Source organism: Colletotrichum tamarilloi (genome assembly GCF_030869305.1).
Source record: "Colletotrichum tamarilloi strain Tom-12 chromosome Unknown Scaffold_3.1, whole genome shotgun sequence".
Classification (NCBI taxonomy): domain Eukaryota; kingdom Fungi; phylum Ascomycota; class Sordariomycetes; order Glomerellales; family Glomerellaceae; genus Colletotrichum; species Colletotrichum tamarilloi.
In genome coordinates this window covers 183221-208241 of record NW_026849386.1, presented here as the reverse complement: position 1 = coordinate 208241, position 25021 = coordinate 183221, and the positions used below count along the sequence as shown (strand labels likewise).

Sequence of the window (25021 nt, the reverse complement as noted above, 5' to 3'; positions counted from 1 at the left end):
CGTACGCAGTACAGCTCCTCCAACGAAGCCACCATCCCCTCCTCTCGACTTCTCCCAGAGCTCCGAACCCGGATGGCTCGAAGCCTGTCCCCTCTTCAACTTCTGATCAATCGAAGAAGCTCGTACCGCAATCTGTACCGCATTCCTGACACACCTCGTCCATCAACACCACCGCCGAGTCGAACATAGGCGCAATGGCGCATATCAGAGCTCGAGCTCCCCAGGCAGCTCTGCAAAGCCTCAGGACCGCAAGCCCGGCCCCGCGCCGGCGATGCGTCGCTCTCGCCAATGGTGCTACCGCACGGCATATGTCGAGTGAGCGCGGCACGCCGAGCAACACTGAGGAGAAGCAGAAGGGCCGGACATTTCAGGGTCAGGTCGTCGGCAGCATCACCCAGCGTCTGGCGCGCGAGAAGGCGGAGCGGGAGAGGTTCGCTGCCGAGCGAGAGAAGACGGGGAATAGCAGGAATCTGGCGTACACTTTCGGTAAGTCCTGATGTTCCGGGGCGGCAAGACGTTGCAACAAGAGTTGTCGCAGTAGCTAATGCGCCGTTGTGTGCTGGTAGTGCTACTCACCACGATGGGAGTGTCGTACTACCTAGGCACCCTCGTGCCCCCGAGCCCCAGCGAAGAATCGACCCTGCCGCTAGCCAAGACGATCGCGCCGGTCCACAAGCTCAACAAGGAGAACCTCGAGGCCGCCTGGGCCGACTTCGTCGGCATCGTCGGCAAGGAGCACGTCAGCACCACAAAGGTCGACCTCGAACACCACGCCAACTCGGAGTGGTCCTCGCACTCGGCCAAGCCCGACGAGCGGCCGTTCTGCGTCGTCTTCCCCAGCACCACCGAGGAGGTCTCGGAGATCATGAAGATCTGCCACCAGCGGCGCATCCCCGTCGTCGGCTACAGCGGCGGAACCAGCCTCGAGGGACACTTCACGCCCACGCGCGGCGGCATCTCGATCGATTTCGGGCGCATGAACAAGGTCCTGAAGCTGCACCAGGAGGACCTCGACGTCGTGGTGCAGCCCGCCGTCGGGTGGGAGTCGCTCAACGACCAGCTGGCGCAGACGGGCCTGTTCTTCCCGCCGGACCCGGGCCCGGGCGCCATGATTGGCGGCATGATCGGCACCGGATGCAGCGGCACCAACGCCTACCGCTACGGCACCATGCGCGAGTGGGTGCTGAGCCTGACGGTCGTGCTGGCCGACGGCACCATCATCAAGACGCGGCAGCGCCCGCGCAAGAGCTCCGCCGGCTACGACCTCACCAAGCTCTTCATCGGGTCCGAGGGCACCCTGGGCCTCGTGACGGAGGCCACCCTGAAAGTTACGACGAAGCCCGCGTCCACCTCGGTCGCCGTCTCGGCCTTCCCCACGATCCGCGACGCGGCCAACTGCGTCGCCAAGGTCGTCGCCGCCGGCATCCCGGTCGCGGCGGTGGAGATCCTGGACGACCTGCAGATGCAGTGTATCAACAAGGCCGGCATGACGAGCAAGGCGTGGGCCGAGGCGCCGACGCTGTTTTTCAAGTTCGCCGGCACGGAGACGGGCGTCAAGGAGCAGGTGGCGCTGGTGAAGCAGCTCGCGAGCAAGACGGGCAGCAAGACGTTTGATTTCGCTAAGAACGAGGAGGAGCAGCAGGAGCTGTGGAGCGCGAGGAAGGAGGCGCTGTGGAGCACGATGGCGGTCCGGCGCGAGGGGGATCACGTCTGGACTGGGGACGTTGCGGTGCCGACGAGCCGGTTGCCTGACATTATTGAGGAGACCAAGGAGGCCATGGCCAAGAGTGGGCTTTTTGGCACCATTGTTGGGCATGTTGGGGATGGAAACTTCCACAGTGAGTTCCTTTTTTTTTTTGGTCATGCGTGGGGGACGCGCATGTTTTGAAGGAGAGAGTGCTAACTTTTGATGTCAGCCATTCTGCTTTATAATGACCAGGAGCGCAAGAGAGCCGAACACCTGGTTCATAACATGGTCAAGAGAGCTGTCGAGATGGAGGGCACCGTCACGGTATGTTGTCGTCAGACCTTTGGCTAGCCCGTTGAAGTATCCGAGACTCGCTAACATGGCTGATAGGGTGAGCACGGCGTCGGACTCGTCAAGAGAGATTACCTCCCGCACGAGCTGGGCGAGTCTACCGTCGATACCATGAGACAGGCGAGTTCCCCCCTTCGGTGCTTATGATTGCCTGGGAACTGAAGTGCTAATACGATGCTTCGTCACAGATCAAGAAGGCTCTTGACCCCCTCTGCCTGCTCAACTGCGATAAGATCGTCAGAGTACAGCCGCCCAAGGCTGGCGAGGTGAGCGAGTGGTAAAAAGCGGCGGCGAGATCGAGGAACCTATGGGTTCTTGGTTCCGGGCTCTGGTGTAAGATGATTAGGGGAGCGGAGAGGAAGCAGAACCTAGATGGCATTATTAAACTCTTGTATATATACATCTCCCAGATGCGTCCGGTATTCACCTAACTAGCTAGGGCCGGCGCACAATTGACAAGCACTTTTTCCAAGAATTGGAATGGGTATTGTTCGTCCCCAGACTTTTGGTGGGTGGTTTGGCCAAACGATTGTGATCCGTGTTTCGCGGGTGCTGCAAGGCGTATTCACAACAACAGGACGACACGAAAAGAAACTAACTTCGATATCGCAAAGAAAACCAAAATGATGTTCGCTCAATGCTTTCTGGAGGCATTTATGTCTTGGAGATTGTCAAAAAAGCGAAAAATGAAAGGGACGAGACTCGAACTCGCGCGGGTTGCCCCACCAGGAAACAGATGTTAAGCTGACCTTAACCTGGCGCCAAAACCAACTCGGCCACCCTTCCGTGATGATTGATGACGGAAGAGGCCCAAAGCACTCTGATATAGGTCAAAGCCAATCTTTTCTTTTTCGACGTCTTCGCCTTCGTCTGGGTCTTTCGTCTTCGTTGATTGTTTCGTGTTCCTCTTTATCTTTCTACCGATTCCTAGCTATTGGAGTGTATAGTTGCTTCCTTTATTTCATTTTACGATGTCTTTCCTGGCGAGCCAAGGGCCGGTGTATGTGTATGCGCATTGCTCGAAATGGTTTCGACTTTGGAAAAGGATTCAAAAGGTGCAAAATATTGAACGCAAACTCCCAGAGTATACAGCGAATGAAACTAGGATGATTTTTAATTCCAGGAGTGATAGTGATTAATTGCCAACATAAGAAAGAGGTGGTATTGACATTTTTTGATTCAACCACTCGGTTATCGCACCTAGGTCGTCCGATTACTCGTTACGATTGCGCGTAGGCTACCAATATGGGAGACGGAAGATAGAAGACATGTATCATAATGTCGACCTCGAAAGTAAAATTTCCTGATGAGGGTATATTGATTTTTTTGTTTGGGGGGGCTAGCTGTTGTTACATGTACACGTCCTTCTTTTCTATTCCTACAAACTCGCCACGACATCATCGCAACGCCCGCACAACGTCTCCTCTTTGGGCGCGATATACCGCCAGCAGCGCGGGCACTTGTGCTCGTTTGGCGGCAACACCGAGACCGTCCCCTTTGCGCCGTTGACCTCGAATACCTCGTCGTACCGCCACTCGGGCTGGTTGGGTATCCCCTTGTTGGTCTCTACCGAGGATACGACAAACATGGCTTCCAGCTCTTCTCCATACTTGGCCAGCACGCCGGCCACGGCTTGGTCCTCGGTCGTGACAACCACAGAAGACTGCAGCGATGACCCGAGGACTTTGGCCGCGCGACCCTTTTCCAGAGCGGCCTTGACGGCGCCCTGGACGGACATCAGAACGGGAACATCCTTGCGGAGGGAAGCCTCCCCGATGGCGGAGGGCGCTCTGCCGTGGACGGGCGCGTCGTAGGGGGTGTACAAGGGGTGGAGGATGCTGCTGTCGGTCTTGATGTACTCGGGACGGTGGTCCCACGCCTCCTCGACCAAGAGCGGCGTCATGGGCGACAGCATGCGGAGGAAGCCGAGGAAGATGGGCTCCAGCACGCCGCCGCCGTCGCCGCAGTAAAGTCGGTCCTTCATCGCCTCGAGGTAGAAGGCGGATAGGTCGTTGGCGACCCAGCGGTTGAGGGCGCTGAACGCTTTGTAGAACTCGTGTGCGGCGAAGGCCTTTTCGACTTCCGCCATGACGTCGCGCAGCTGGATGAGGGCGATGTGATCCAGCGTCGTCGTGGGCGCGGTCCGGGCGGACTCGTGCATCGAACCCGTCAGCATCTTGATGATTGTGCGGTACTTGACCAGCACGGTATGGACGGACTTGAGGACCGCCTGGCCGATGGCTACGTCTTTGGTGTACTCTGAGCTGGCGGCCCAGAGACGGAGGGCATCTGGACCCAGGGCCTCGTAGGTTGGGGCGGCGCCGGCTACCTTGGCCTTGCCTCTGACCTTGATCGGCGGCAGGAGGGTGCCGTCCATGATTTGACCGGGTGAAATGGTGTTTCCGATCGACTTTGACATCTTCTTGCCGGTGTGGTCAAGCGTGAAGCCGTGGGTGATGAGAGTCTTGAAAGGAGACTTGGGCTGCGCTTGGGAGGTTGCGTCGCCCTCGGCCCTTTGGGCAGCGACGTACGAAAGCAAGCTTGACTGGAACCAGCCGCGGTGCTGGTCGGATCCCTCGAGATAGATGTCGGCTTGACCCTTACTCTCTGTCCAACTGCTTCCGCTGTCGAACCAGACATCCATTGTGTCGGTACCACGTCTGTAGCTTCCTTTCAGAGACGGTGCAAACCAAGCGGATTCATCGGCAGCATCAGAGAACCAGGCATCAATACCACGCTTCTGGATGACCGAGATGATGTGGTCGACGGATTCCTCTGTCACTACGGCGTCTCCATTGGCATCATACAAAGCGGGAATAGGAACGCCCCAGGCACGCTGGCGAGAAATGCACCACTCACTACGACCCACAACGAAGCTTTCAAGGCGGTTGCGTCCGGTTGATGGCACAAATTTGACTTCCTTTAGGGCGTTGAGAGCGTCATCTTTGATGCTACCGACATCGGCGAACCATTGGGCCGTCGACCGCATGACGACGGGCTGTTTCGTCCTCCAGTCGTAGGGGTACTTATGCTTGTACTTTGCTGCCTGGAGAACATCGTCTTCAATCAGGGCGAGAACGGCCTTGCTACCGCCCTTGAGGATCGAGGAGGCTTCGGTCAGCTTTTCTGGATCGTCTGGGAAAGCGTCACGGGTGAAATTTCCTTCGTCATCGATGGGTGCGAAGGCATCGATGCCCAGTTGCGCGCAAGCCTCGTAGTCCTCGAAACCGTGACCAGGAGCGATGTGAACGAGTCCAGTTCCAGAGTCTGCTGACACAAACTCTGCGTGGATGATTGGTTGAAGTGCAGAGTTGGCCCCTTGCAGCCTGTTCTTATACTGCAAGCCACGCAATTCGGAACCCTTGATAGACGCCACGATGACCTGAGGCTCCTGTTCGGGGAAGAGAGCCTTAACGGCCTCAAGACGGCTGACTGCAGTGAGGTATGCGCTTCCGTTGACGGCGATTATGGCATAGTCCAATTCTTCGTGAATTGCGATGGCTTTGTTCGCCGGGAGTGTCCAGGGGGTTGTCGTCCAGATGATGGCGTAGAGCTGGCCAGTAAAGCCGTCCAAGGAGGGGCCGCCAATGACTGGGTATCGAACGTAAGCCGCCGTTGAAACATGGTTCTCGTTGTACTCCAGCTCGGCCTCCGCCAGCGCGGTTCTTGAGGATGGCGACCAGTATACGGGCTTGCTTTTGCGGTAGATGAGGCCTCGCCGTACCATCTGCTTGAACAAGCGCAACTGCCTGACCTCGAAATCGGGGTCCATTGTCGTCCATCGCGCGTCCCAGTCGGCCATGACGCCGTACGAGCGGAAGCCCTCCATCTGCTCCAGAACTGTGGTGGAAGCGAGCTGTCTCGCGGCCTTGCGGATCTCTACCGGAGTCATGCCCTTGCCGCCTGACGTGCCAACGGCCTTCATTTCGATAGGGAGGCCATGGCAATCCCAGCCGGGCCTGTAGCGTATGCGATATCCTACAAGACTGGCATTAGGCGACGACGAAGACAGCGACTCCGGGGTACTATCGGACCTTGCTGGACCTTGACTCTGTTGACCATATCCTTAAGAATCTTGTTCAAGGCGTGACCGGCGTGAAGGCCTCCATTTGCGTACGGGGGGCCATCGTGCAGAGTGAACTCGGGCCTAGAGTCATTGGATGACTGCCACTTGTAGAAGTCGTCGGCGGATCGGCGGAGGTACTCGGGACGGAACTGCGAGAGCGGGCGCGGTCTAAGACGGCCCGGGCCACGGGTCAGCTGAGGACGGAGCCGAGGGGGAGCGGCGGTGGTTGCACCAGAAGACCAGAAAGCTTACGGAAAGGTAGATTTAGGTAGCCTCAGTGTCGATGCCCATGACTTCGACATGATCGCTTTGTCAGCATCACTACGAAGGAGAGGAACAGAGAGTCGAACTGCGGTGCGGTCTTTGAGGTTCGGCCATTGGATGAGAAAGTCGAAAGCCGGAGCTTCTGGACGCGGCACCGGAGCTGGACGACGCGATTCCGAGAAATTTTAAGTGGGTCCTTGTTAATTGCCTGAGGTCACTGGCGGCAGGCGCATCCAGTGTCGTGCTGCGTGCTGCGTGCAGTCGCCGCCCCGCGGGAGCAACTGCACGGGGCACTGCTGCTGCAGGACAGGGAGAATGCTACTGGTAGTACTTGCAGCGCGCGGCTTCTCAAGTATACGTCCCTTACCCATCCGCAAAAGCACACGCTTTAAACTAGGAAAGGTACTTATGTGCAGGTGGGGCAGCTCTCATCCGACGTCACGACGTGCAGTCAGGGCAACCTTCACTCATCTACAGTCATTTCACCTTCGACATCAACTTCATCATAACCTTTCTTCTGAAAGCTCCTCAGATCACTTACTACCTCGAGTTCCCTTCGGTTTCCGCGCACCACTCGACCACGTCGTATTGAGCATAGACCTCTTCAGAAAGCCATCTCTCCACGTCTGAGCAAAATACCACCTCGAATCCAGGCTTGAGTTCATGCTGCACGAGCCTCACTGCAACTGCGTCTCATAGGAAACAGCAACGATGGCGCCTCTACGCCGATATTTGAGGATCACAAAGTACTCCGTTCTCGAGTGTCGCATCTATCTCGACAATCCGGCATTGGCACAAAGCTGGCTTCTCAATCCTCGGAACCCCATCTTACCCAAGGTCATCGAGAGCGTCCGTCCATTGGTGTTACCAAAACTACGTGAAGAGAAGGAGAGAGAAAGGGCAAAGAAGAAGAGTTCTAAAAAGAAGACTATCAAGGATGTTGTTGTCCAAGGTTGGTCGTCCTGTTTCGAAGCCTCACTCACTGTCACCATCCCGCTCAACCCAACCCAACCCTCGCCGTCGTAATCAGCCCGGTCCAGACCATTTCTCGAACCGAATAAAGTTGGCTGATCATGACATCTGCCAGATGAGTTTGAGGTCTCCATGTTTTTGACCGAGACAAGTACGCGCCATTCGCTGCTCACTAAGCACAAGCACTTCCGCGACAAAGCGCCCGGGAAGTTGCAGTCAAACTCCAACAAACTGATAAACGAAACGAATGACGTACCTATTGATCTAGACATAGAGTCCGAGGCAGTCGCTGGTACGGTGCCTATTCGGCAGGAAAGTGAATCCGAGGACGACACTGCCGGCCTTTCCCGCATCCCCGCTGTCGATGAAACAAGCCGGCCTCGGCGATCAAAAAGACAGCGCGGAGAACCTCGCGATGATCAAGATGCCGACTACGCGACGACCTCGGACAATGATGCTGGCGCCGAGGCTTCGGCGATTGAGATAGACTCCGACGACGATGCTCCCCGGCCGTCCAAGCGTGTCAAGAAGCAAGAGACTGGGTCCGACCTAGAGGAAGACGGCGACGACAAGAAGAAGATGGCAATGGATGTCTCCTATGAAGGTTTCGCGATCTACGGTCGTGTGCTTTGCCTCGTTGTCAAGAAGCGCCAAGGTCTAAGATTAGCATCGTCGACTGCAGCTGGGGGTGCCAAGCAGCCTGCAGGTCAAGCCAGCATGGAGAACTGGATCAGCTCTACCCAGATGCCCAACCCTGGTGCCGAGGAGGACGCACCATGAAGACTAGCCGCTAGGCAAGAATACCTTGGCCCTACAAAACTGAGTAGATCAAAGTGACTTCACATCGTGGGGGGAGCTCACTCAGCTCACCGGCATGAATAACCGATGACACAATGGCAGCTCACTTCGGACCAACTTTTGAAAATTTGACACCTCTGTCACTGTCATTTGTTGGCATGCTTCGTAAAGTTTGGCCACCTTCGACCGATAATCACGCTATTATCCACCCGTCGTTTCGTGTGTCTAGACTAGCCAAGTCTCTTTGCAATAGATGCGCAACGTTAATGGGACACTCTCACCGCAAACTCATCGAGATCTGGGGTACGAAGCAAGAATACGCGGCTGTTTCGAGAAAGCCCCGCTGGGTGCCCATTACGAAAGCGACAATGGTTCAAGAAAGATTCACACTACACGTGTTGCTGGGATATTGTGCAGGCCAAGCCTTGACGCAAGCTGGGGAAAGGCAAGGTCATCCCGAGCTCCGCCTTCGGACCGGCGGAAAGTCCGCCAAACGGGCCTTGTAGGGATATGTCGGGCTCCTACACCGGACTATAGCACGCTTATAAACGCCGTCTTATTCACCGGGACAGTCCCGGATTGCCATAGCTCCAATACGGCATGGTGCCGAAGTGGCGATCCAGATGAGCCATGGGCAACAGTTGCTGTAAGCGTGCACGGTTGACGATGCTTACTTACACAGTAGGCCAGAGACAAGTGAAACGAGCTCGAAGGAAACCAAGTTGGTTGGCACGTTGGCATACGCCAGCCCAGCTGTTCGGCTTCGGGCAACAGAGAGCATACGACGTTACGATTCAGTCCCAATGTCACGCCAAGGCCGCACTAGCTTTGCAAAGTTCCCGACCTGCTGGAATCATGAACTTCTCCTGCCGTTTACGCAGATTTCGTATTCTGCCTTTACCGCCCCTCTTCTTGTCTGTCGCGGATTCCTCTTGGCGCCGTATATGCCTCTACAACTCCGACGATCGTAACGATCGTAACGAAATCGACCACGAGGTCCTCCTAGGCGGAAGGAAACCCTAGTCTAGGCTTCGAGTTTGAGGAGGCTGTATGAAGCGGTGGACGCGGAAACGAAGCTGAGTTATCGGCCGAGGCAGCCGTTCCCCGAGAAGATCAAAGGCACCGTAGCTTCCAAGCGCATGACACATGACTTTAAGCGCAGGCGACTGTGACATTCAACTCTCTCCTGGAAAGGCAGACAGGGCAAATTTCCAATCAGGAAACGCCAGCAAGGATGCTACTTGCTATTGCTTCCTAGATGCGCAACATCGATGCCAAACTCGTCAAACACGCGATGGAAGGCTGATCTTACATTCGTACCAAAATACATAGCTCGAGAAGATACATCTCGACCAAGTACCGAAAGACATCTGCCTGTGAAGCTTCAAATCCCCACCCTTGACGCTGCTTACGGTCGTAGGATAGGTACTCGGTCGAATTGCTGCTGCACACCATCATTTTCAGAGACCAAGTGGCTAAGAGTCACGATAATGACAGCCTAACCTAGTTAATTCGCCTGATCACAAATCAGTGTCGGCTTACTGACAGGCAGAGTCACGCTAGCTTCCCGTCTAACCCGCCCAGCACGGACTCGTGGTCGGACGATTTGACGAGAGACTCTGACGACATGATTGGAGATGTCGGACGGCGCAGTGGCTGCAGAGCTGTCTCTGATCCTTGCCGCTGTACAGCCGGATCGCCAACTCTTAGTAGAACGGAAGTGGCTTATACGGCAGCTCTCTCATGGACAAACATCATGGATAATGATACGCCTTGCAGCTTTCAACCTCGCTGCGCTGCACAGCATATGCGGCAACGATAAGAAGAGGGCATCTTTGCTACTTACCCCGCCTAAGCTGACGGTTTAGAATTGATTGCATTTGAATGGTGTCAGCGAGGCACAGCGAATCCTCACCGTCAAAAATGCAACCCCCCAGCCTTGAGTACACATGACCACGCACTGCCATGGGTCGACGGTAGAATGAGGGTGTGGACGATCGTTGGAGCGGTGATGGCACAACACCCGGTCTTTCGGGCCATGGGCGTAGCAGAAAACGAAGCCGAGGAAACAGTGAACTTGGGATTTAGCCTCCTCCCAAAGCGTCAACCTGCATCACCTACTGGCCGATCAACCGTTTCTCTCCCCACCAAGCCGGTTGATGTTCACTACCCGTACGGATAGGGCAGCAGAGAGTAGCGTATCCGTACAGACCCAACGTCGATGGCCCTTGTCGAGGGACCGGACGAAACTGTCCACAGAGTCCGTAAAGCGTCTGCCTTCTCTACCGTTTGAGCGGGACGTGCGGGCATTTTGACGCAAACCGAGTTCTGGGTTTGCGCGTCTCAGAGGCACCCTTGACGCAAGGGTATCATCACCCGGAGTTAGGGAACGGCAACCTTTTCGACGTTTTGCCCTCCTAAATGAAGTGAGAGCCGGTCATACAAACCTCTTTCTCCCCGGGTTACCTCTTTTTGACATGCTCGGCCGACGGATTTTCTGGGCAGCGGGGGGTTCGCGGCGGGTCGCGGAGGTGGGTCACCATGACGGCGACTACGGCGGCATCGTATGGGGTAGGGGAAAAGGCAAACCTGAGCTGAGTCCTCCGTCACCTCGTCACGGAGAATGAACCTTGGGACCTCCGTTTGTTAAAGACCTCTTCTGGTAAGTATGGCACGTTGTCCGTGACTTGTAAGTGCCCCGCGACGTTGTCCCTTGCTGCGGGCGACGATAAATTGGAATAGCTTCAAGGGGCCGTGTGAGATGTCTCGGGAAGCGAGAGACCAAGGCGAATAGTACAGTAATACAACTGAGGCCTTCTCAGAATCCGTCGCCAATTTTCTTTCCCCTTGTACCTGCAGTAGCGGTCGTTGATCTTTTTGGGACGGGAAGCTGTTCTATTGGAACTACTACGAAGCAACAGCACCAACAGCAAGACCGGCGGAGTTCAGCTGACCAGCGATGGGCTGTGTCGAGCCAACATCAATCAGGCTTCGACTGTGCGTTCTTGGCTCGCGAACTATCTGTGATTCGCACCCCGTCTCTGCTGAAAGCCTGATGAGCAAGAAGCTTGCAGCAGCCAGGCCAGGTGTGACCAACTGAGCTGCCGCCGTCGCACCGCCCATCACACCTGAGCTTGGGGGAGGTCCGGGCGTACGCAGTACACATCAGCGGCTCGCTCGCTCGCTCGAAGAGATCCCTGTTCGAAGGTGTCCAAGGTGTGGTGTGATCGTCAGGGGTGGGTTGTTGCCCGTCGGCCGGCCCCTTGCCAAACACCACGTGGGAAATACGGTGAACTGAGCCAACAGAGCGGACGCCTCTGTGCTTCCCGAGCTCTTTTGGGGGCCACTTTGTCATCATTCTCGGCGGAGGGGGGGGAGAACGGTGGACGCTTTTGGGGGCTTGCGTCGCACACCTCGTGTCACTGCGGAGCGAGACGAGAGTTGAGGAGAAGAGCATGTTTCAGATGCATCTGTATGGCCTACCGTCTCTGAGTTCTCATTGGTTACACAACGAATCGAAGGCTGGAGGCAATGAGCTGTGGTCCTCTCTTGACAAGAAGGACGATGCCGAGGCTGCCGAGTAAGAGAGTTTCTGTGGCAGCGTGGCTTGGCTGTCCTCGGCCGACTACGCATACGGGAATCGTATATCGATATTAAGAGACACGTCAATCGCCTCAGGGAAAACACCCGCGGGGCACCGAGTATACTTGGGGCGGATTTGGGGGCTGTGTGAGGGCATTTCAAAACGGGCACACGGGCTGACTGCGATTTTCTGAGATGTGAGATGAGTGCGACGGTCACTCGGTCGATGAAGCAGCCGCCCGAGACCACAGTCTGGCGCGCAACAGGCAAAGGACGGGGTTGCGGGCGATCATTGATGGCGCCAGGATCTTATCAGTTACCTCAACTCGGGCGATAATGTCACCATCGCAACAAAACTGCCACTGGAGGTGGATGGGTACGACGCGCCAGCCGCAGCAACCCCAATTCATGGTGGAATTCGTCTGCCTGCATATGCCGTGAACCGTGGCACTATCTGTTGCAGCATCCAGTATCCATACACACTATCAAGTAAATCAACACTATCGTGTTGTCTCTGACCTCGCTTCAGACCCCGCCCCCAAGGAAATATTGATGCCAGGCTTTTCCTTTGCGGTAATTGTCCCACAGCGGCGGCATTCCTGCAGGTTTCTGAACGAGGGTACACGGCATACACTTTAAAAACGCCATGTGTTGCACACAGCCTAACCGAAGATGATGGAACATGCAGCAAATGGCGGGCGGCGAGGCGTCCACCTACCGAGGTATTTTGGATCATCCGTTTTGACCGGGGAGAGCTCCAGGACCTTGATGCCGCTCGAAGCTCGAACAGCTGAGGCAGGCAGGGGAATGGGAATGCGGCGGAAGAGATGGATGTTGCTATGAAAACGCCGTCTTTACGGTTTCCTGAATGCTATAGGGCTGCTAGTCGACCAAGAGGTAGGCAAAGGCTCCATGTCTCCAGGCAGAGAGACATCAGTCGCATGAAGCGCTTCAGCCAATCGAACCATCTGTGCCACTCTCTTCTCATTTTTTGATACTCATCGCCTGGAACGGACTCGTCACAGATTTTCAATGTGATAATGGTACGACTTGTCAGTTTTACGCCGCCGCCGGATGGCACAGTCCAAATCAGACATCAGCTGAACAGTCTCCTTTCGATCGCGGAGGTCGCCGGTTGAAACCATAGACAACAGACGGACAGACAGGCCTCTGACCGATCATCGTGGAAATCTGTAATGTATCACAGGAACGGACCTACAAATCTTTGGAGGCATGAGAACCTTTTTCGAGGGGCGTTGAGACAATGCCAATGTTTTGCCTGCGCAACATGCAGATAGGATAATACTATGTTTCCCGCAGTGGCCCGGCGTTCGTTCATCAACCCCAAATCGCGAACTACTGGCTCTAATCAACCCAGGACAACAATAATACATCAAATAATCATCACCTTACGGTACAATTTTCGAAATTGCTTGGCTCCGTCTCAGACCGGTTGCTCGCGCCGAGTATCACCTACCGTACGCTTCTCGTCTGATATCTGAACAGTATTCGGTCATGCTCTCAGGTAAACCCCCGTCTGAGAATAGAATACGGTGGGAGTGAGTGGTGCTGGAGACTCTGGAGAAGTTCGATCGTGACACGCCTCGTCAATCTGCCTGCCCGTCATGAGGGGGTGATTTGCACCTGGTTCCCAGCATCCCCAAACGATTGCGACGCCCACCCCGTATCCAAGGTTCCGCATCTCTTGCTCCTGCAGCTCGATTTAGCGGTGTATTGCGTGTGCACGGTCGGGCGGGTGGAGAGCAGAGGAGAAGATCGTGACCATACTTGACACCAGTGACACCGTCACTTTTTTGTCACTTTCTTTTTCGAAGATCCCCTGTTCCGACGACGGCAGGCAGCTCACTGACAGAAATACGGAGCGAAGGAGTCAATGGCGTATGGCCCCAAGTAAGTCAACCGAAGTGCCGAGTTAACCTCCCAAAGTCTCCAAGTCTCCAAGCCCGGCGCCAAAACAGGGTTTTCTGATGGAATCATTTTGATCAGATGATGGGTTTCTGTATTTTCTGCATTGGACCTCCTCTTCGGAACCAACACATGGTACGGATGGCGTCTTTTTCGATCACATTTTCCCCTGGTTGATCATCAGTACGGTTACGCGATGCAAGGATGCAAAACAAGGATCTTCTGCAGAGAGACAGCAAATGCTGCAGGATTGCCCAATTCGGGCAACCCGCCAAACTAACCTGTATGAGAGGATGTTTCTACCGTCGCAGTGACAGCTTTCCGACGTCGCGAGATCCTGCCGTCGTGGAGAAAGAAGCAAAGCTGCAAAGAGCTACCTGGGGAATTAAACCTTGGCCCAAACTCCTGAGATACGGAGGTTCTCGGCCGAAGACGAGGAGGAGCTCTCCAAGTTTTGTTTGGCCCAACTGCAGTAGTTCTGAGTCAAACTTCAACCGGTTCCTGGTGAGAGTTCACGATGGATTGCTAGCTAAGTAGGCAAGTTTCTGCTAGCTGAAGCGGCAGGCCGCAGGAAGTAGGTATCCGCCGTATTAGTTGACACTAACTTGACAGGCGCTAGAGACATTGGGGGGGAAGAAAAAGAAGTCCATCTTGTCCTCGATGATCGTGAAATGTTGCCTGGATCGAGGGCTTGGGGCTTGTAAGCGCCCGCGAGCACACGGACTCTTTGTTCCTGGGCCGAAGGGAAGCCTCTCCCGGTGCCTCGGTTCCTGAGCAAAACTTGATTGAAAGAGCTGGAACAGGGCAAATGGGTATTGGTTTTTCACGCGAACTAGTGAACGCAAGCACTTTAGTGTTTAGCCCTCCCTCTATTGTGACGAGTACACGATCCTGCCGCTGCCTGCCAGTCTGCCAGAGAAAAGACGGTGCGCGCCTCTATCTAGCATGTAGCATAGAAAAGAAGCAAACGTGCGTACGCCGGACTATGGTACTACGGGCAGTCGGGCACCCATCAGTGATCACGGAGGATGTGATTTCTTGAACGGCATCTCGACGCGACGTAGACACACACCCCCTTCCTCTCCTCCCCCCACGGACGGACGGACAAGTGACGACGCGTTCGTGGGAAGTAAAGCAAGGCACAGTATTCACCGAAAGACGGGATGCTGCAGCTCGTTCGTGTACGGGTAGTGTACACTGTCTCCAACCATTCCTTCTGGTTGGTACCGGTCCTCTGGAACCCGTCACGGGGACACGTTCGATGCGACGCTGCATCTGCACGATGGATGCCAGGACGGAGAAAGGGGATGGGAACGGTGAGGCACGGCTGGAACGGATGACTCACAAATTGGCATCTTTTCTTTTCTTTTCTTTTCTGGTCAGGTACCTTGGGTCTCACACCGTTCTGGGGGTTCCGAAATTCTCATTTCACCGTATTTCCTTGATGACCAATTTCTCTTGATTTCTTGATGTTTCTTCTTCCATTGTACGAGACGATGATACCCTGACCGGGTTCCGGCAGTCGGTACCCCGTCCGGTGTGTTGTGTGTTCCAACAATAGCGCAGAGCAAGGTACTCCATACTCTGGGTCTGCTGACTGGCAGAAGAAAGATCGACGACGTGCATTTCGTGGGGCCCGGAATGACGATGCTATTCCCACAACCGTTTTTTGTGGGGGAAAATCTGCTCAGGTGAGAGTGGGAGCGAGAGAGAGAGTTCGTGTAACGGAACCAACTGGTTCCCTGCAACACTGCAGCTTACATCACGCGCATCTCGGCAAACCGAGACGAACGAACCCGAAACCCCAGCCTCGTGGATTTCCATGTGTTGGTTGGTGACAGGCTGCTGGGTACCGGAGAGGCAAGGAAAAAAACGGAGAGAAATCTTAACTCCAATTTCGATGGAACTGGATGGAGGCGTTGCCAATTTACGGAATACCTTCTAGAAAATTTGCCACATGTTCCTGAATTTCCGACAGAGTTCTGGGGCGGGTTCTGACCTTGCAGAGGAAGAACGGACCCGAATTTTGGATGCAAGATCCCCTCATCCCAGTCAAAGTGGGCTTTGTTCGTGGTTCCTGGATTTTTAAGAAAAGAATTTCCCACAATATTGGAGTTTGACGAAAATTTGACAACCACAGACAAGGACAGGGGACGCGGAGTCAGGAACAGGAACAGGAACGGTACAGACTCTGAAGTAGCAGTGTAAACGGGAACGGAATTGGGGCACGGTTTGTTTCGCATTCAAGACGGAGATTTCGAATTAAAACTCATTAGTGTAGATGAGAAAACGGAGACGTGGCATTTCTTCTCCTGCCCCCTGTGGCGAAGCGGCTCTTACACGTACAGAAATTACCCGCCCAAAAATATCTGCCGGTGTTGAGATGAGGACAGACACGATGTGACAGTGGTGGTCAGTGTTGGCGTCGGAGGATATCTCTGTCAGGACGCCGATGAAGTCCAAGCCCAAAAAGCGCTGCTATTATTGTTGTGTACGGAGTACGGGAGAATGTTCCACAGTTCCACTCGGCGCTTCCATCAGTCACCTGTATCCGTACTCCGTACGCGTCTCAGACCGCGCAAGCGTCCCATCAGCCCAATAGAATGGCATCTTCCGGGTTCCTGGGCCGGTCGGCGCATCAAAAGGGGCGTGGGAAGAAGGGCGCCCAAAGGAACAAGACAAGAGTGAAGAGCCAAAACAATCAGACGAGGAAAGGAGGCGCTGCGGCGTTGTGTTTCGTTTCGTCCGGTCTCCTGACGCCGCAGCGTCACAGTCACCCAGTTCAACAATAGTAACGGGTTAAAAACTCAACAAAGCGGGAAGAGGAACAGATAACTTCTTCCCAACTGCCAAGGTTCATGCAAGGGCGCCGACCGATGCAAGAAAACGTGATGGAAGACGAGTTAGGAGAGTGTAAAGATCGCCGCAATGGGGATCGGAGAGCCGCGGGCATGTGCCAGGCACGCGGCAGATGGAGGGCGTTCGTACCGGGGCTGCGGTACGCTTGAGGGGGGTGAGTGGGAGATGGTATCCGCAAGGGCAGAAATTCCCATTCGCCGGAGCGAAGGTTCATGGCTTTTTCTGAGGATGCCGGAGTTGATCATATCCGACATTTTGGGTCGATGGCGTTTGCACTCTATTCCTACTAGGCTACGTTTCGTGGGTAATGTGAACAACAGAGTAGTTCTCATCACCGATGGCATCCCACTTGGACGATGCCTCTTGTCCCTTTCCGGTGGTAAATGTCCATGTCCGAGGAGGCGGCACTTGATTGCCGCCGGCTACGAGTGAGCGGAGGGCGGCCCAGAGTGCTGAAGCTATGGCTAGGACAACGCGGAATGGGTTTCTCAGAATGGAAAGGACGATGAGGGTCAACGAGTACGATTTTCCCAATTTTCGGACCTCTATCCGTAGTCTCGGGCCGTAGCACATAGGGTGAGATACCTCTGCTCGGGGCGTGGCTGGCTGGAGAAGCGTCGGCATCGCGAAGCTAGTGACACACGCTTGTACCAGAGCACCGGGTCTGGCTTCACGCTCCGTTCGTGGGACTGGGACAACGGAGACTACTTCGTGTTAGAGATAGGTTCTCTTCGTGGCACCACAGAGAGTGAGACATTGATGGGGACTCTAGCGAAGCTTATTTCGCCAAAACCACGGCAATTGGTATAATTGTTTTTCCTGCTCATTCGTCAATGTGCGACGAACCACGGGAACCATTTCATTCTGCCGCCTCAACTTTTCCAATGAAGAGGGTCTCTCAGAATTCCACTCGCCGCGCCGCTTGATCGCATATGTGCCCGTTCACCGTGAGACATTTGTGCCGCCACGCGGCAGAAGCTGACCGAAGCTGAAGCTGAAGATGGGCTCCAATTGTCTCCCCATTCATTGGGTCCCGTGTACGTGGGAACGGTACCGCCGAAATTGAACAATAGCAGCCTGTGTCTCCGTGTTATAGCCAAGGGCAAGCAGCAGTAGTCAACCGTTTGGTAGCAGGATTGGGCGGGCTGAAGCAGGCATCACGTCAATGAGTACGAACTGGGGCTGGCTGACCCAACAGAGCGGATATCCGTATCCATAGAAGGCGAACGAGGGAGGAATGGAAGGGTCAAACCCCGAGTTCGTTCGTTCCCAACATCGTTACTTGAAGCTACATGGGTAAGGGGATGGTGATGGGATTCGGAAGATGAGGCTCAAACGGTGTAAGGGTCTCGAGAGCACAGATGTGGTCCCCTTGACTATCCGTACACTATGTAATGGCCAAGGGAGAATCCTTGATCGTGGATAGGAAAGTCGGTGTCGTCGTTTCCGTCGTAGGCTTCTCACCGACGGGGATTGCACGGTTCAGAGGCGGCTCAAAGAGGATGGGGAAATTTCCCAGCAGACTGGTTTCGGTCTGATCTTCGTCTCAAGTTATTTCGCCTTCACCGAAAGTAGGGTGGAGCAAGTTTTTTCAAACGGTGAAGCTAGAGGAGAACTAGGAGAACCCCTTTTCTTGAGTCCTGAGTGGCCAGTCTCAACTTTCCCCTTACCGTAGCATGACGCCCGACAACGATATCCCAGCCATCTTTTTTTGTCGCTATTGTGCTCCATCTTTTCATTTTGGTGTTTGCTCGTGTGTGCGCGCCCCATAGCCCCTCATGGCTCATGCTGACCCTCAAACGAAGGGGTTCGCGATGATGAGGAGGTGAGGGTCCTTGTTCGGGAATGCTTCCATTCGTCGAGGATCCGCTCCTTCTAGACGTTATTTCTCTTCTTCCTTGGTTTCGAAGAAGATGATCCTCTCTCCACCGCTTCTGTCATTTGCTTCTATTCTCCATAGCGTAACCGGGGTCCATGGGTTTGGCAAGATTGGGAAATGTAACGTGGATTCATATGGCAGCCGAAAGCGGTGCCAGGTTTCCGTTTCGTATAGTGGAGAAAGGGGGGACACTTTAGGCTTGTGAAGATTTTCACATGATTTCTTCGTGATGGGATAATGACATCTTTCGCATCGTGACACAGGAAGTGAAGAAAAATGACCCTCTTTTCTGCGTACGCGCTCATCTGCACGAGCACTTCACCAAGCTAGAGATGTAGGAATACCTGACGTGAACCAGGGTGCTGGATGAGGGGAGGGAGGGTGAAGCAAAGACAAGCGGTCTCGCAAGTCAAGAATCTCGGTTCCACAGAGACGGTGTCATTCATCAACCATCTCAGCCTTGGAGAGCAGGGGGAAAAAGATGATCGGGTTGAAGGAAGCGTTATGACTGGAAAATGCCCGAGGTGAGGTTAACCGCTTAGACAAGGGTTGTTGCAGAAGGGGATGGGGGGGGGAGAAGATCGCCAACTCATTGTGAGTCACACCCATCGACAGAAGTTCATCAACAACGCTTCTCAACAACATTAACGGACAGTTTTCATGCGACCCATGATAATTACCGGGCAGGCAAGCAAGCACAGTCACTACCTGGGTGATTGGCAGGACCTGACCGCCTTTGTGTGAACGTTTGCCTTGGACCGACAACCACACACAAACACCCTGGTCCGCTTGGCGGGAGCGGAGACAGTCAGCCTGTCAAGGAACTTTCGGTGTCCTCGGCACGGGAAACGGAGAACAAATGTCAAAAACCCCAAGGATGTGGAACCTCCGGTTCGTCAGCGCGAGAGCGGAAAGCCAAGACTTTTGGGAAAGTTGGGTCGCGCCGCTGCATGTGCACTTTTTACAATGGGGAACAGACTGGGAACTTTTTGATTTTCACGAGCCGATGTCCTTTTCCTTCTATTTCGAGTGGGGAGAGAACGCGGATGGAACAAAACGGGGTTCGGGTGTGTGTGTACGAATACATACATCGTATGTGTAATTATGAAGCGAGTGAGAGTGCGAGAAAGCACATAAAGTGGATGCGGTTGTTTATCAAACAGGATGGGGAAACCAAGCAAAAGACAACGTGGCCGTGGAATTCTGCAGACATGTGAGTGTGAGTTCGAGTGTGATGGTGAGGTGAGAGTCGTCGTCATGATGGGAATGTTTGTCTGTTTCTCCAAGACCACCACCGCCGTGGCACCGCTTGCCGCTAGGTATGACTGGCTCGCCGTGAGACCGAACCGAACGCGAAGCCCACTCGGACACTCACTCAGCCAGCCAGCCAGCCAGCTCGCCAGCGCCGCCAGCACCGTTTTTTTGTGACCGCAGGCATTCCGAGTTGGGGGATAAGGCTGCATGGGAGAGGATCACCATGCAGCGTAACCATGTGTCATCACAGACACTCTGCTGTTGGATGGGAGTGGGAGGATATGCTGTAACTGGGTACCGTTTGATAAGCGAAAAAGGCGCCAATCAGAGGAGACGCTGTCCAAAACGGTGGTCGTAACGGAATTTGGCCGGCTTGGAAGGACGGGAGTTGGGTGGTTGACGTGGACGGAACTTCTAGGACATGTACACAGCTTTCCGCAGTTTCGCATCGCAAGCACGTATCTAGGTCCCAGCCGTAATGCGACTTTCTCTCTCATGCAAGTGACGCTTTCCGTATGGTGGGATGATAGGAGCACGTCACAACCGTCTTTTTTTTTTTATCCACCGTCCGCCCGCGACCACCACACCACCCATCAGTATCATGTCAATATCAGGACTGTGGCTGGGAGCGTCCTCCCGCTCCGCACCCCCATCTGCGCTTGTTTCTGCCTCCGTTTCTCAGGTCCCACGAGGAGTTGCCTGAGTGTATGGGTAGGTTGTTCGTCAAAATGTCAGCAACTTGCGACGTTGTTGCTGACGGTGGCGCGGTGACACAGCATGGCAAGGCAGCAAGCGAGACAGGAACATGTGTCTGAGCCTCTAGATTGGGAACAAGTGTGTCAGCCTGCAGAACTGACTGAGCTGGTCTTTGTGTAACAGTAAGACAAATGCTGTGTACGTTGACACGAGGTTGTAATGTCAATAAGCTTCTGACTGTGTGCCCAAACCCGGAACCCAAGAGCTTTCCCCGAAGCCTCCGTGCTTCGCCGCGGAATATGGGTCCGGTCCAGTCCCCTCCCCGGAGTTGGGTGGGCAGACAAAGACGTAGACTAACAACGTCAACATGTTCTCCATCAGGAACCCGAGAAAAGCGCACCCTCGTTTTCGTTCCGAATTTGCTTGCTTACGGATTCTCGGGCAATTGAGGAGAGGGATGGGATGAGTGAGGCCCAACCTGGTCATTACAGAAACGGTCGATCAATCAAACCAAACACGGACCCCGAAGCCTTTTTGTCTGATGTTTTAATGGTATGGATATGCTTGAACGGCACGAACGTTGGGGAGTTCCGGTGCGAGTGGTCTTGACAGCGTCATTGGTAAAGTGTGTGGTCGCACAAGGAAAGCCACACTATGGAGAAGAGCCACCCTGGCTTGAGAAACAATATTTAGACGGTGGAACGTTATGTCTTCAGTTTTGCCCAGATTGTGACACCTCTTCGTACACCCTGATCGGCATTCAGGTCGTTCGGTTCCGCATTGTGGTGCGGAACAAACAAGTAATCCAAGACTTGAGGCGTAATATTGGTGCGATCTCCTTTGCCGACGCTTGTTTGTAGTGTCCAAAGTTTTCCAAGATATATGCTAGAAGGTCAAAAGGAGAACGCGGACGCCATCACCATGGTCCTGGTGCTACCGCGAGCCCGGCTCTGGGTAGGTAATGTGCCATGGCACCATGGCACCATGGGAAAGATTTTGAGTTGTGTCTGGGCAAGCTGAAGGCCTCTTGGCTAGCCGGCGACAATCGCGATTATCGAGATGCGGATCCGCGACGGCAATTTCCATCAAGCTTTGAACGATCAGTGCCTCTTAAGACAAGCCACCAATTCCCGGCAAGTGGGATGGAACGAGGGGTAATGTGGTCTCGTGGTGTCCTGTTCGATCACTGGGAGTTGCCAATGTCTTTGTCCTCCCCTATCGTGGAAAGAGAAAAAAAAATGATTAAACCTTCATTTGGGTGTGGCTTTCTTTCCGCCATGGCTTGGTATTCCTCGAGCTTGTACGCTTCAAGAAGGTGTTTCGTTGGCGCTAACTTTGGGGAAACACGGGAACTGCCATCCCACCCAAAACTGCTCTCTACGGTCTACCTACTCAGGTCTCAGGAACCAACCGTTTGCTTGAACTCAAGGTTTGGAGCTTGGGGCATCGTAGTGAGGCTTGAAGGCTCGAGGCTTCTTGTGTGGCTTTCCAGGTTTTCGAATGGGACGGGGCACGTTCGTGTTACCATCCGCCCATCCAAGTGCCATGTTACCGCAAGCCTTGGTGTCCCGATCACCGCCGCGATGACAAGCCCCCGCGCCGCGGATCCGTAGATCTGGTAATGGGAGGCTTGCGTTAGGACGGGCGGGCACACGCTTTCCACGGCTCTCCCACGCGCCGTAGGGAGAGTATGGGAAGGGAAGGAGATCGCCGAACTATCGTTGGACGATGTCTTCCCTCGGCTCGGTCTTCTTTACGAGGCGTTCCACGTCTTCCTTCCTTTCGCTCCTTAGTCTCTTGCGGGAAGAAAACCGGGCAAAAAGACCCTACTGCCATGGCTGTGTGTAGTAGGTATTTACGGAATACGCGGTGCTCGCTCGACATTTCGTGTTATCGGGCGATTGTGCTTTGGCTAAGCCACCACCGCCAACGACTCTCTCTGTTCCATGTTACATTCGAAACTGCGACGGCAAGAATCAAACGGTGTTTACTGTACCCAATGACTCCCATCTCTACGGATATGGCAATGGTATGGGCTCCTTTCGGAAACATTGCGAGCAAGACCAGGGATACGGTCGACAAGGGTCGTGGGACGTTTGATTGATGCCGTCAGCATCGGCATACCGTCAGCTTCCCATCGCTACCAGTATTTTCCTGTCTTGCCTAGAGATACAGCCTGGGTCTGGTACTCTGCCGTGCTGCCGTACTCCGTACCCAGGTAGGCGGATACGGGGTGGGCGACGTGCAGATGTGTGAAGAACGTGGTCGAGCGATGCGCCAAGATGGCGACTGAGGAGGGAAATCATCGATTCATCATTTGATCCGGGGCGTCTTACGCGACATGGGGGAAGCGAGCGCAGGAGTGTGTTGTATAGAGAAGCATAGCCTGCTGCAGGCTTCCCTCGCTTCTCTTGCCCGTTTCTTCTATTCGTAGAGGTCTAGGCAGGCAGGCAGGCTGTGTGCGCTGTCTATCAAGCGTAGTTTTGTACGGACATTTCTTCTTTCTCAACATCTCTTGGGTAGTGTTGTCTTGGGATCGTGACCAGCTGACCTCGACTTGCATGTCTAGGCGGAAACTGGGCAACTGGGATCTGAATGGCGCCAGCAAGGGTTGAAAGTGCTCGAGGGTGATGATGTGCACATTACGGTGCCAAGGTTGCACGTAACGTGAGACCATTGCGGGGGGGAAGATCAGTGATTGATCCCAGTGCTCCCCAAGAGACCAAGGTAAGCAGCCACCAACCAATGAGAATCCGAAACGGTGGGTCATTGAAACGGTTGTGAGCCCGGCCTGTGTGAGAAAAAAAGGGCTGAACTTGTTGATGCGGCAGTAAGATTGGCATCGACATCCAATAGACCGGATTCGTGTCCTAGACAAGGAAAAGGCTGATCGCCAACAGGAAGAAGCAAGCGAGAGACAGACACAGAGGAAGGGTCTCGATAAGAATAGCCACGGGAATAAGACTCCCCGGACTTGGGTCTTCAGCTCCATCCCTCGACCGAAGATATTCGGGGGGAGAGAGGAGGCGCAGAGCAATAAGCAAAGTTGGATGAAGCTGAAAGCTGTGGGTGCCAGCTGGCGATGCTGAAACAGAGACATTTGATCACCACCGGTCGACCGGTGAAGATAACAGGCAGAGACAGAAACAGCATATTGACAAAAAGGAACGAAAAAGGGAAATAAGGAATGCTTGGTCTCATTGGGGGCCAGGGGTCTAGGCCAAGCATCGGATCTACATAGGAACGTGGTGACACGGCAGAGACCAAGAAGGAGGCTGAACCTCTGAAGACACCCATATTCATTATTGTCCAATTATCCCGAGACATCCTTCTTTTTGCGCCATCCATCCCACGGAGACGGGAGATGTGCGCAAATGTTACCGCGCTCCGGCCATGTTCTGGACCCGAGTGATTGGGAATTCCTTACCGTTCCTTTTTCGAGCTCAGCAAAGGGAACGGAGAGTCTCACAGTCTCACACAATGATCGACGACAGGACAAACGGCACGTCGAGCTTCGTGTTTGGCGTGTAGGATGTTCAAATCTTTGATACCCATCTATTCCTCCACGCCTCGGTCGGACTCGGTGTGCGAGTGACATGTTGGAATTGTATCTCAAAGAGCTGGAAATGACAGCAACGAACCGAACCCCCCCCCCCCCCCCGGGGGGACCTTGTCTCGTGTGATCAAACAAGCCTTCTTCAGAATTTCGCTTCCCCGAGGCGGTCGCGCATTCCTCGCGTTCGTCGTCGGACTTTTTAGGGTTCTTGTTAATTGTTGACTTGCAGTAGTGTAACCTCAGAAGATTATCCACAATTTTCCAGGGTCCAGGGCTACAGATGATAACGAGCGTGGGACAGAGTTCTCACGGACGGACACGGCATGAAAGGTAAAGTAAGCATATCACGGCACGTGCGTACAGGTTGCTGGTATTACGGAGTTGGTGGTTAATCTCCGAGAGGGACATGGCCTTCCTTCAAGACGGTGTACCGTGTCTTCACTACAGAGTTCGGCACACCTTACAGTCACACATTGTGTGCAGAGCTGTCCGTGAGATGTGCGATTGGATGAACGAAAGAGTCGGAGAGTCAGGGAGGAGGTTTAACGGCCGGCTCACGGCTCGTGATGTGAGTCGTGACAGAGCCCATGGTTCGCCGGCTTCTCGCTCGGTCACGGAAAGAAGCTTTCCCCAGGGATTGGTAGAGTGGGAAGCAGTAGCGGTAAGGCAGAACTCTTATTACGGATGGAACGGTAGACTTGGCTTTTTCCCTTTCGCATTTTGGATTTGTAGACCTCGCAGGGATGGCCTCATCGGGAACCATCAAGATGCGGACGCGCGCGGGCGGCGCAAGTAACAGACAGCTCGGGGCCCGGGCAGGTCATTCATTCAGGATTTTTTTTTCTTTGGGAATTGCGAAATAGAGTGCGTGACGGAAGTCCCACTAGGATGGATGACCCCAGATGTGCGGCTCATACAGTTCATACTCAAAAAGTCCTACAGATCATTTGGCTGGCATTTCACGCAAGACACCGAACCGAACTCAAAAGTCCGGAGTCTGGAGTCTGGAGAAGGGGATGGGAATTTTAGGGGTTCTCACATTGCCTGGCACATGACAGACAAGGCTGAAGACGAGATTAAGCATACCGGGGGTGTAATGTGAGTTGGTTGGTCATGACCAAGGTTTTTGTT

The 25021-nt window shown here is 54.2% G+C and overlaps 7 protein-coding genes across 7 annotated transcripts; 3 read left to right on the top strand and 4 right to left on the bottom strand.

The window, feature by feature from the left end:
- Positions 1–194: 194 nt before the first annotated feature.
- Positions 195–2319, top strand: CTAM01_01251 (glycolate oxidase; the record flags this gene model as incomplete). The annotated part of the gene is made up of 5 exons (XM_060517293.1): positions 195–486; positions 567–1838; positions 1917–2011; positions 2078–2140; positions 2227–2319. The coding sequence occupies 5 exons, from the start codon at positions 195–197 to the stop codon at positions 2317–2319; spliced, it is 1815 nt and encodes a 604-aa protein (XP_060387754.1).
- A 1097-nt stretch (positions 2320–3416) lies between these two features.
- Positions 3417–6406, bottom strand: CTAM01_01250 (isoleucyl-tRNA synthetase; the record flags this gene model as incomplete). Its single annotated transcript, XM_060517292.1, has 3 exons — positions 3417–6016; positions 6073–6272; positions 6357–6406. 3 exons carry the CDS (start codon positions 6404–6406, stop codon positions 3417–3419), a joined length of 2850 nt encoding a protein of 949 aa, XP_060387753.1.
- Positions 6407–7079: 673 nt separating this feature from the next.
- On the top strand, positions 7080–8120 carry CTAM01_01249 (uncharacterized protein; the record flags this gene model as incomplete). Its single annotated transcript, XM_060517291.1, has 2 exons — positions 7080–7320; positions 7456–8120. 2 exons carry the CDS (start codon positions 7080–7082, stop codon positions 8118–8120), a joined length of 906 nt encoding a protein of 301 aa, XP_060387752.1.
- Positions 8121–11118: 2998 nt separating this feature from the next.
- CTAM01_01248 (uncharacterized protein) lies at positions 11119–11595 on the bottom strand (the record flags this gene model as incomplete). The annotated part of the gene is made up of 2 exons (XM_060517290.1): positions 11119–11212; positions 11294–11595. 2 exons carry the CDS (start codon positions 11593–11595, stop codon positions 11119–11121), a joined length of 396 nt encoding a protein of 131 aa, XP_060387751.1.
- Positions 11596–16796: 5201 nt separating this feature from the next.
- CTAM01_01247 (uncharacterized protein) lies at positions 16797–17078 on the bottom strand (the record flags this gene model as incomplete). Its single annotated transcript, XM_060517289.1, has 1 exon — positions 16797–17078. The coding sequence occupies one exon, from the start codon at positions 17076–17078 to the stop codon at positions 16797–16799; it is 282 nt and encodes a 93-aa protein (XP_060387750.1).
- Positions 17079–19243: 2165 nt separating this feature from the next.
- Positions 19244–19486, top strand: CTAM01_01246 (uncharacterized protein; the record flags this gene model as incomplete). The annotated part of the gene is made up of 1 exon (XM_060517288.1): positions 19244–19486. The coding sequence occupies one exon, from the start codon at positions 19244–19246 to the stop codon at positions 19484–19486; it is 243 nt and encodes an 80-aa protein (XP_060387749.1).
- A 3180-nt stretch (positions 19487–22666) lies between these two features.
- Positions 22667–23434, bottom strand: CTAM01_01245 (uncharacterized protein; the record flags this gene model as incomplete). The annotated part of the gene is made up of 1 exon (XM_060517287.1): positions 22667–23434. The coding sequence occupies one exon, from the start codon at positions 23432–23434 to the stop codon at positions 22667–22669; it is 768 nt and encodes a 255-aa protein (XP_060387748.1).
- Between the last annotated feature and the right edge of the window lie 1587 nt (positions 23435–25021).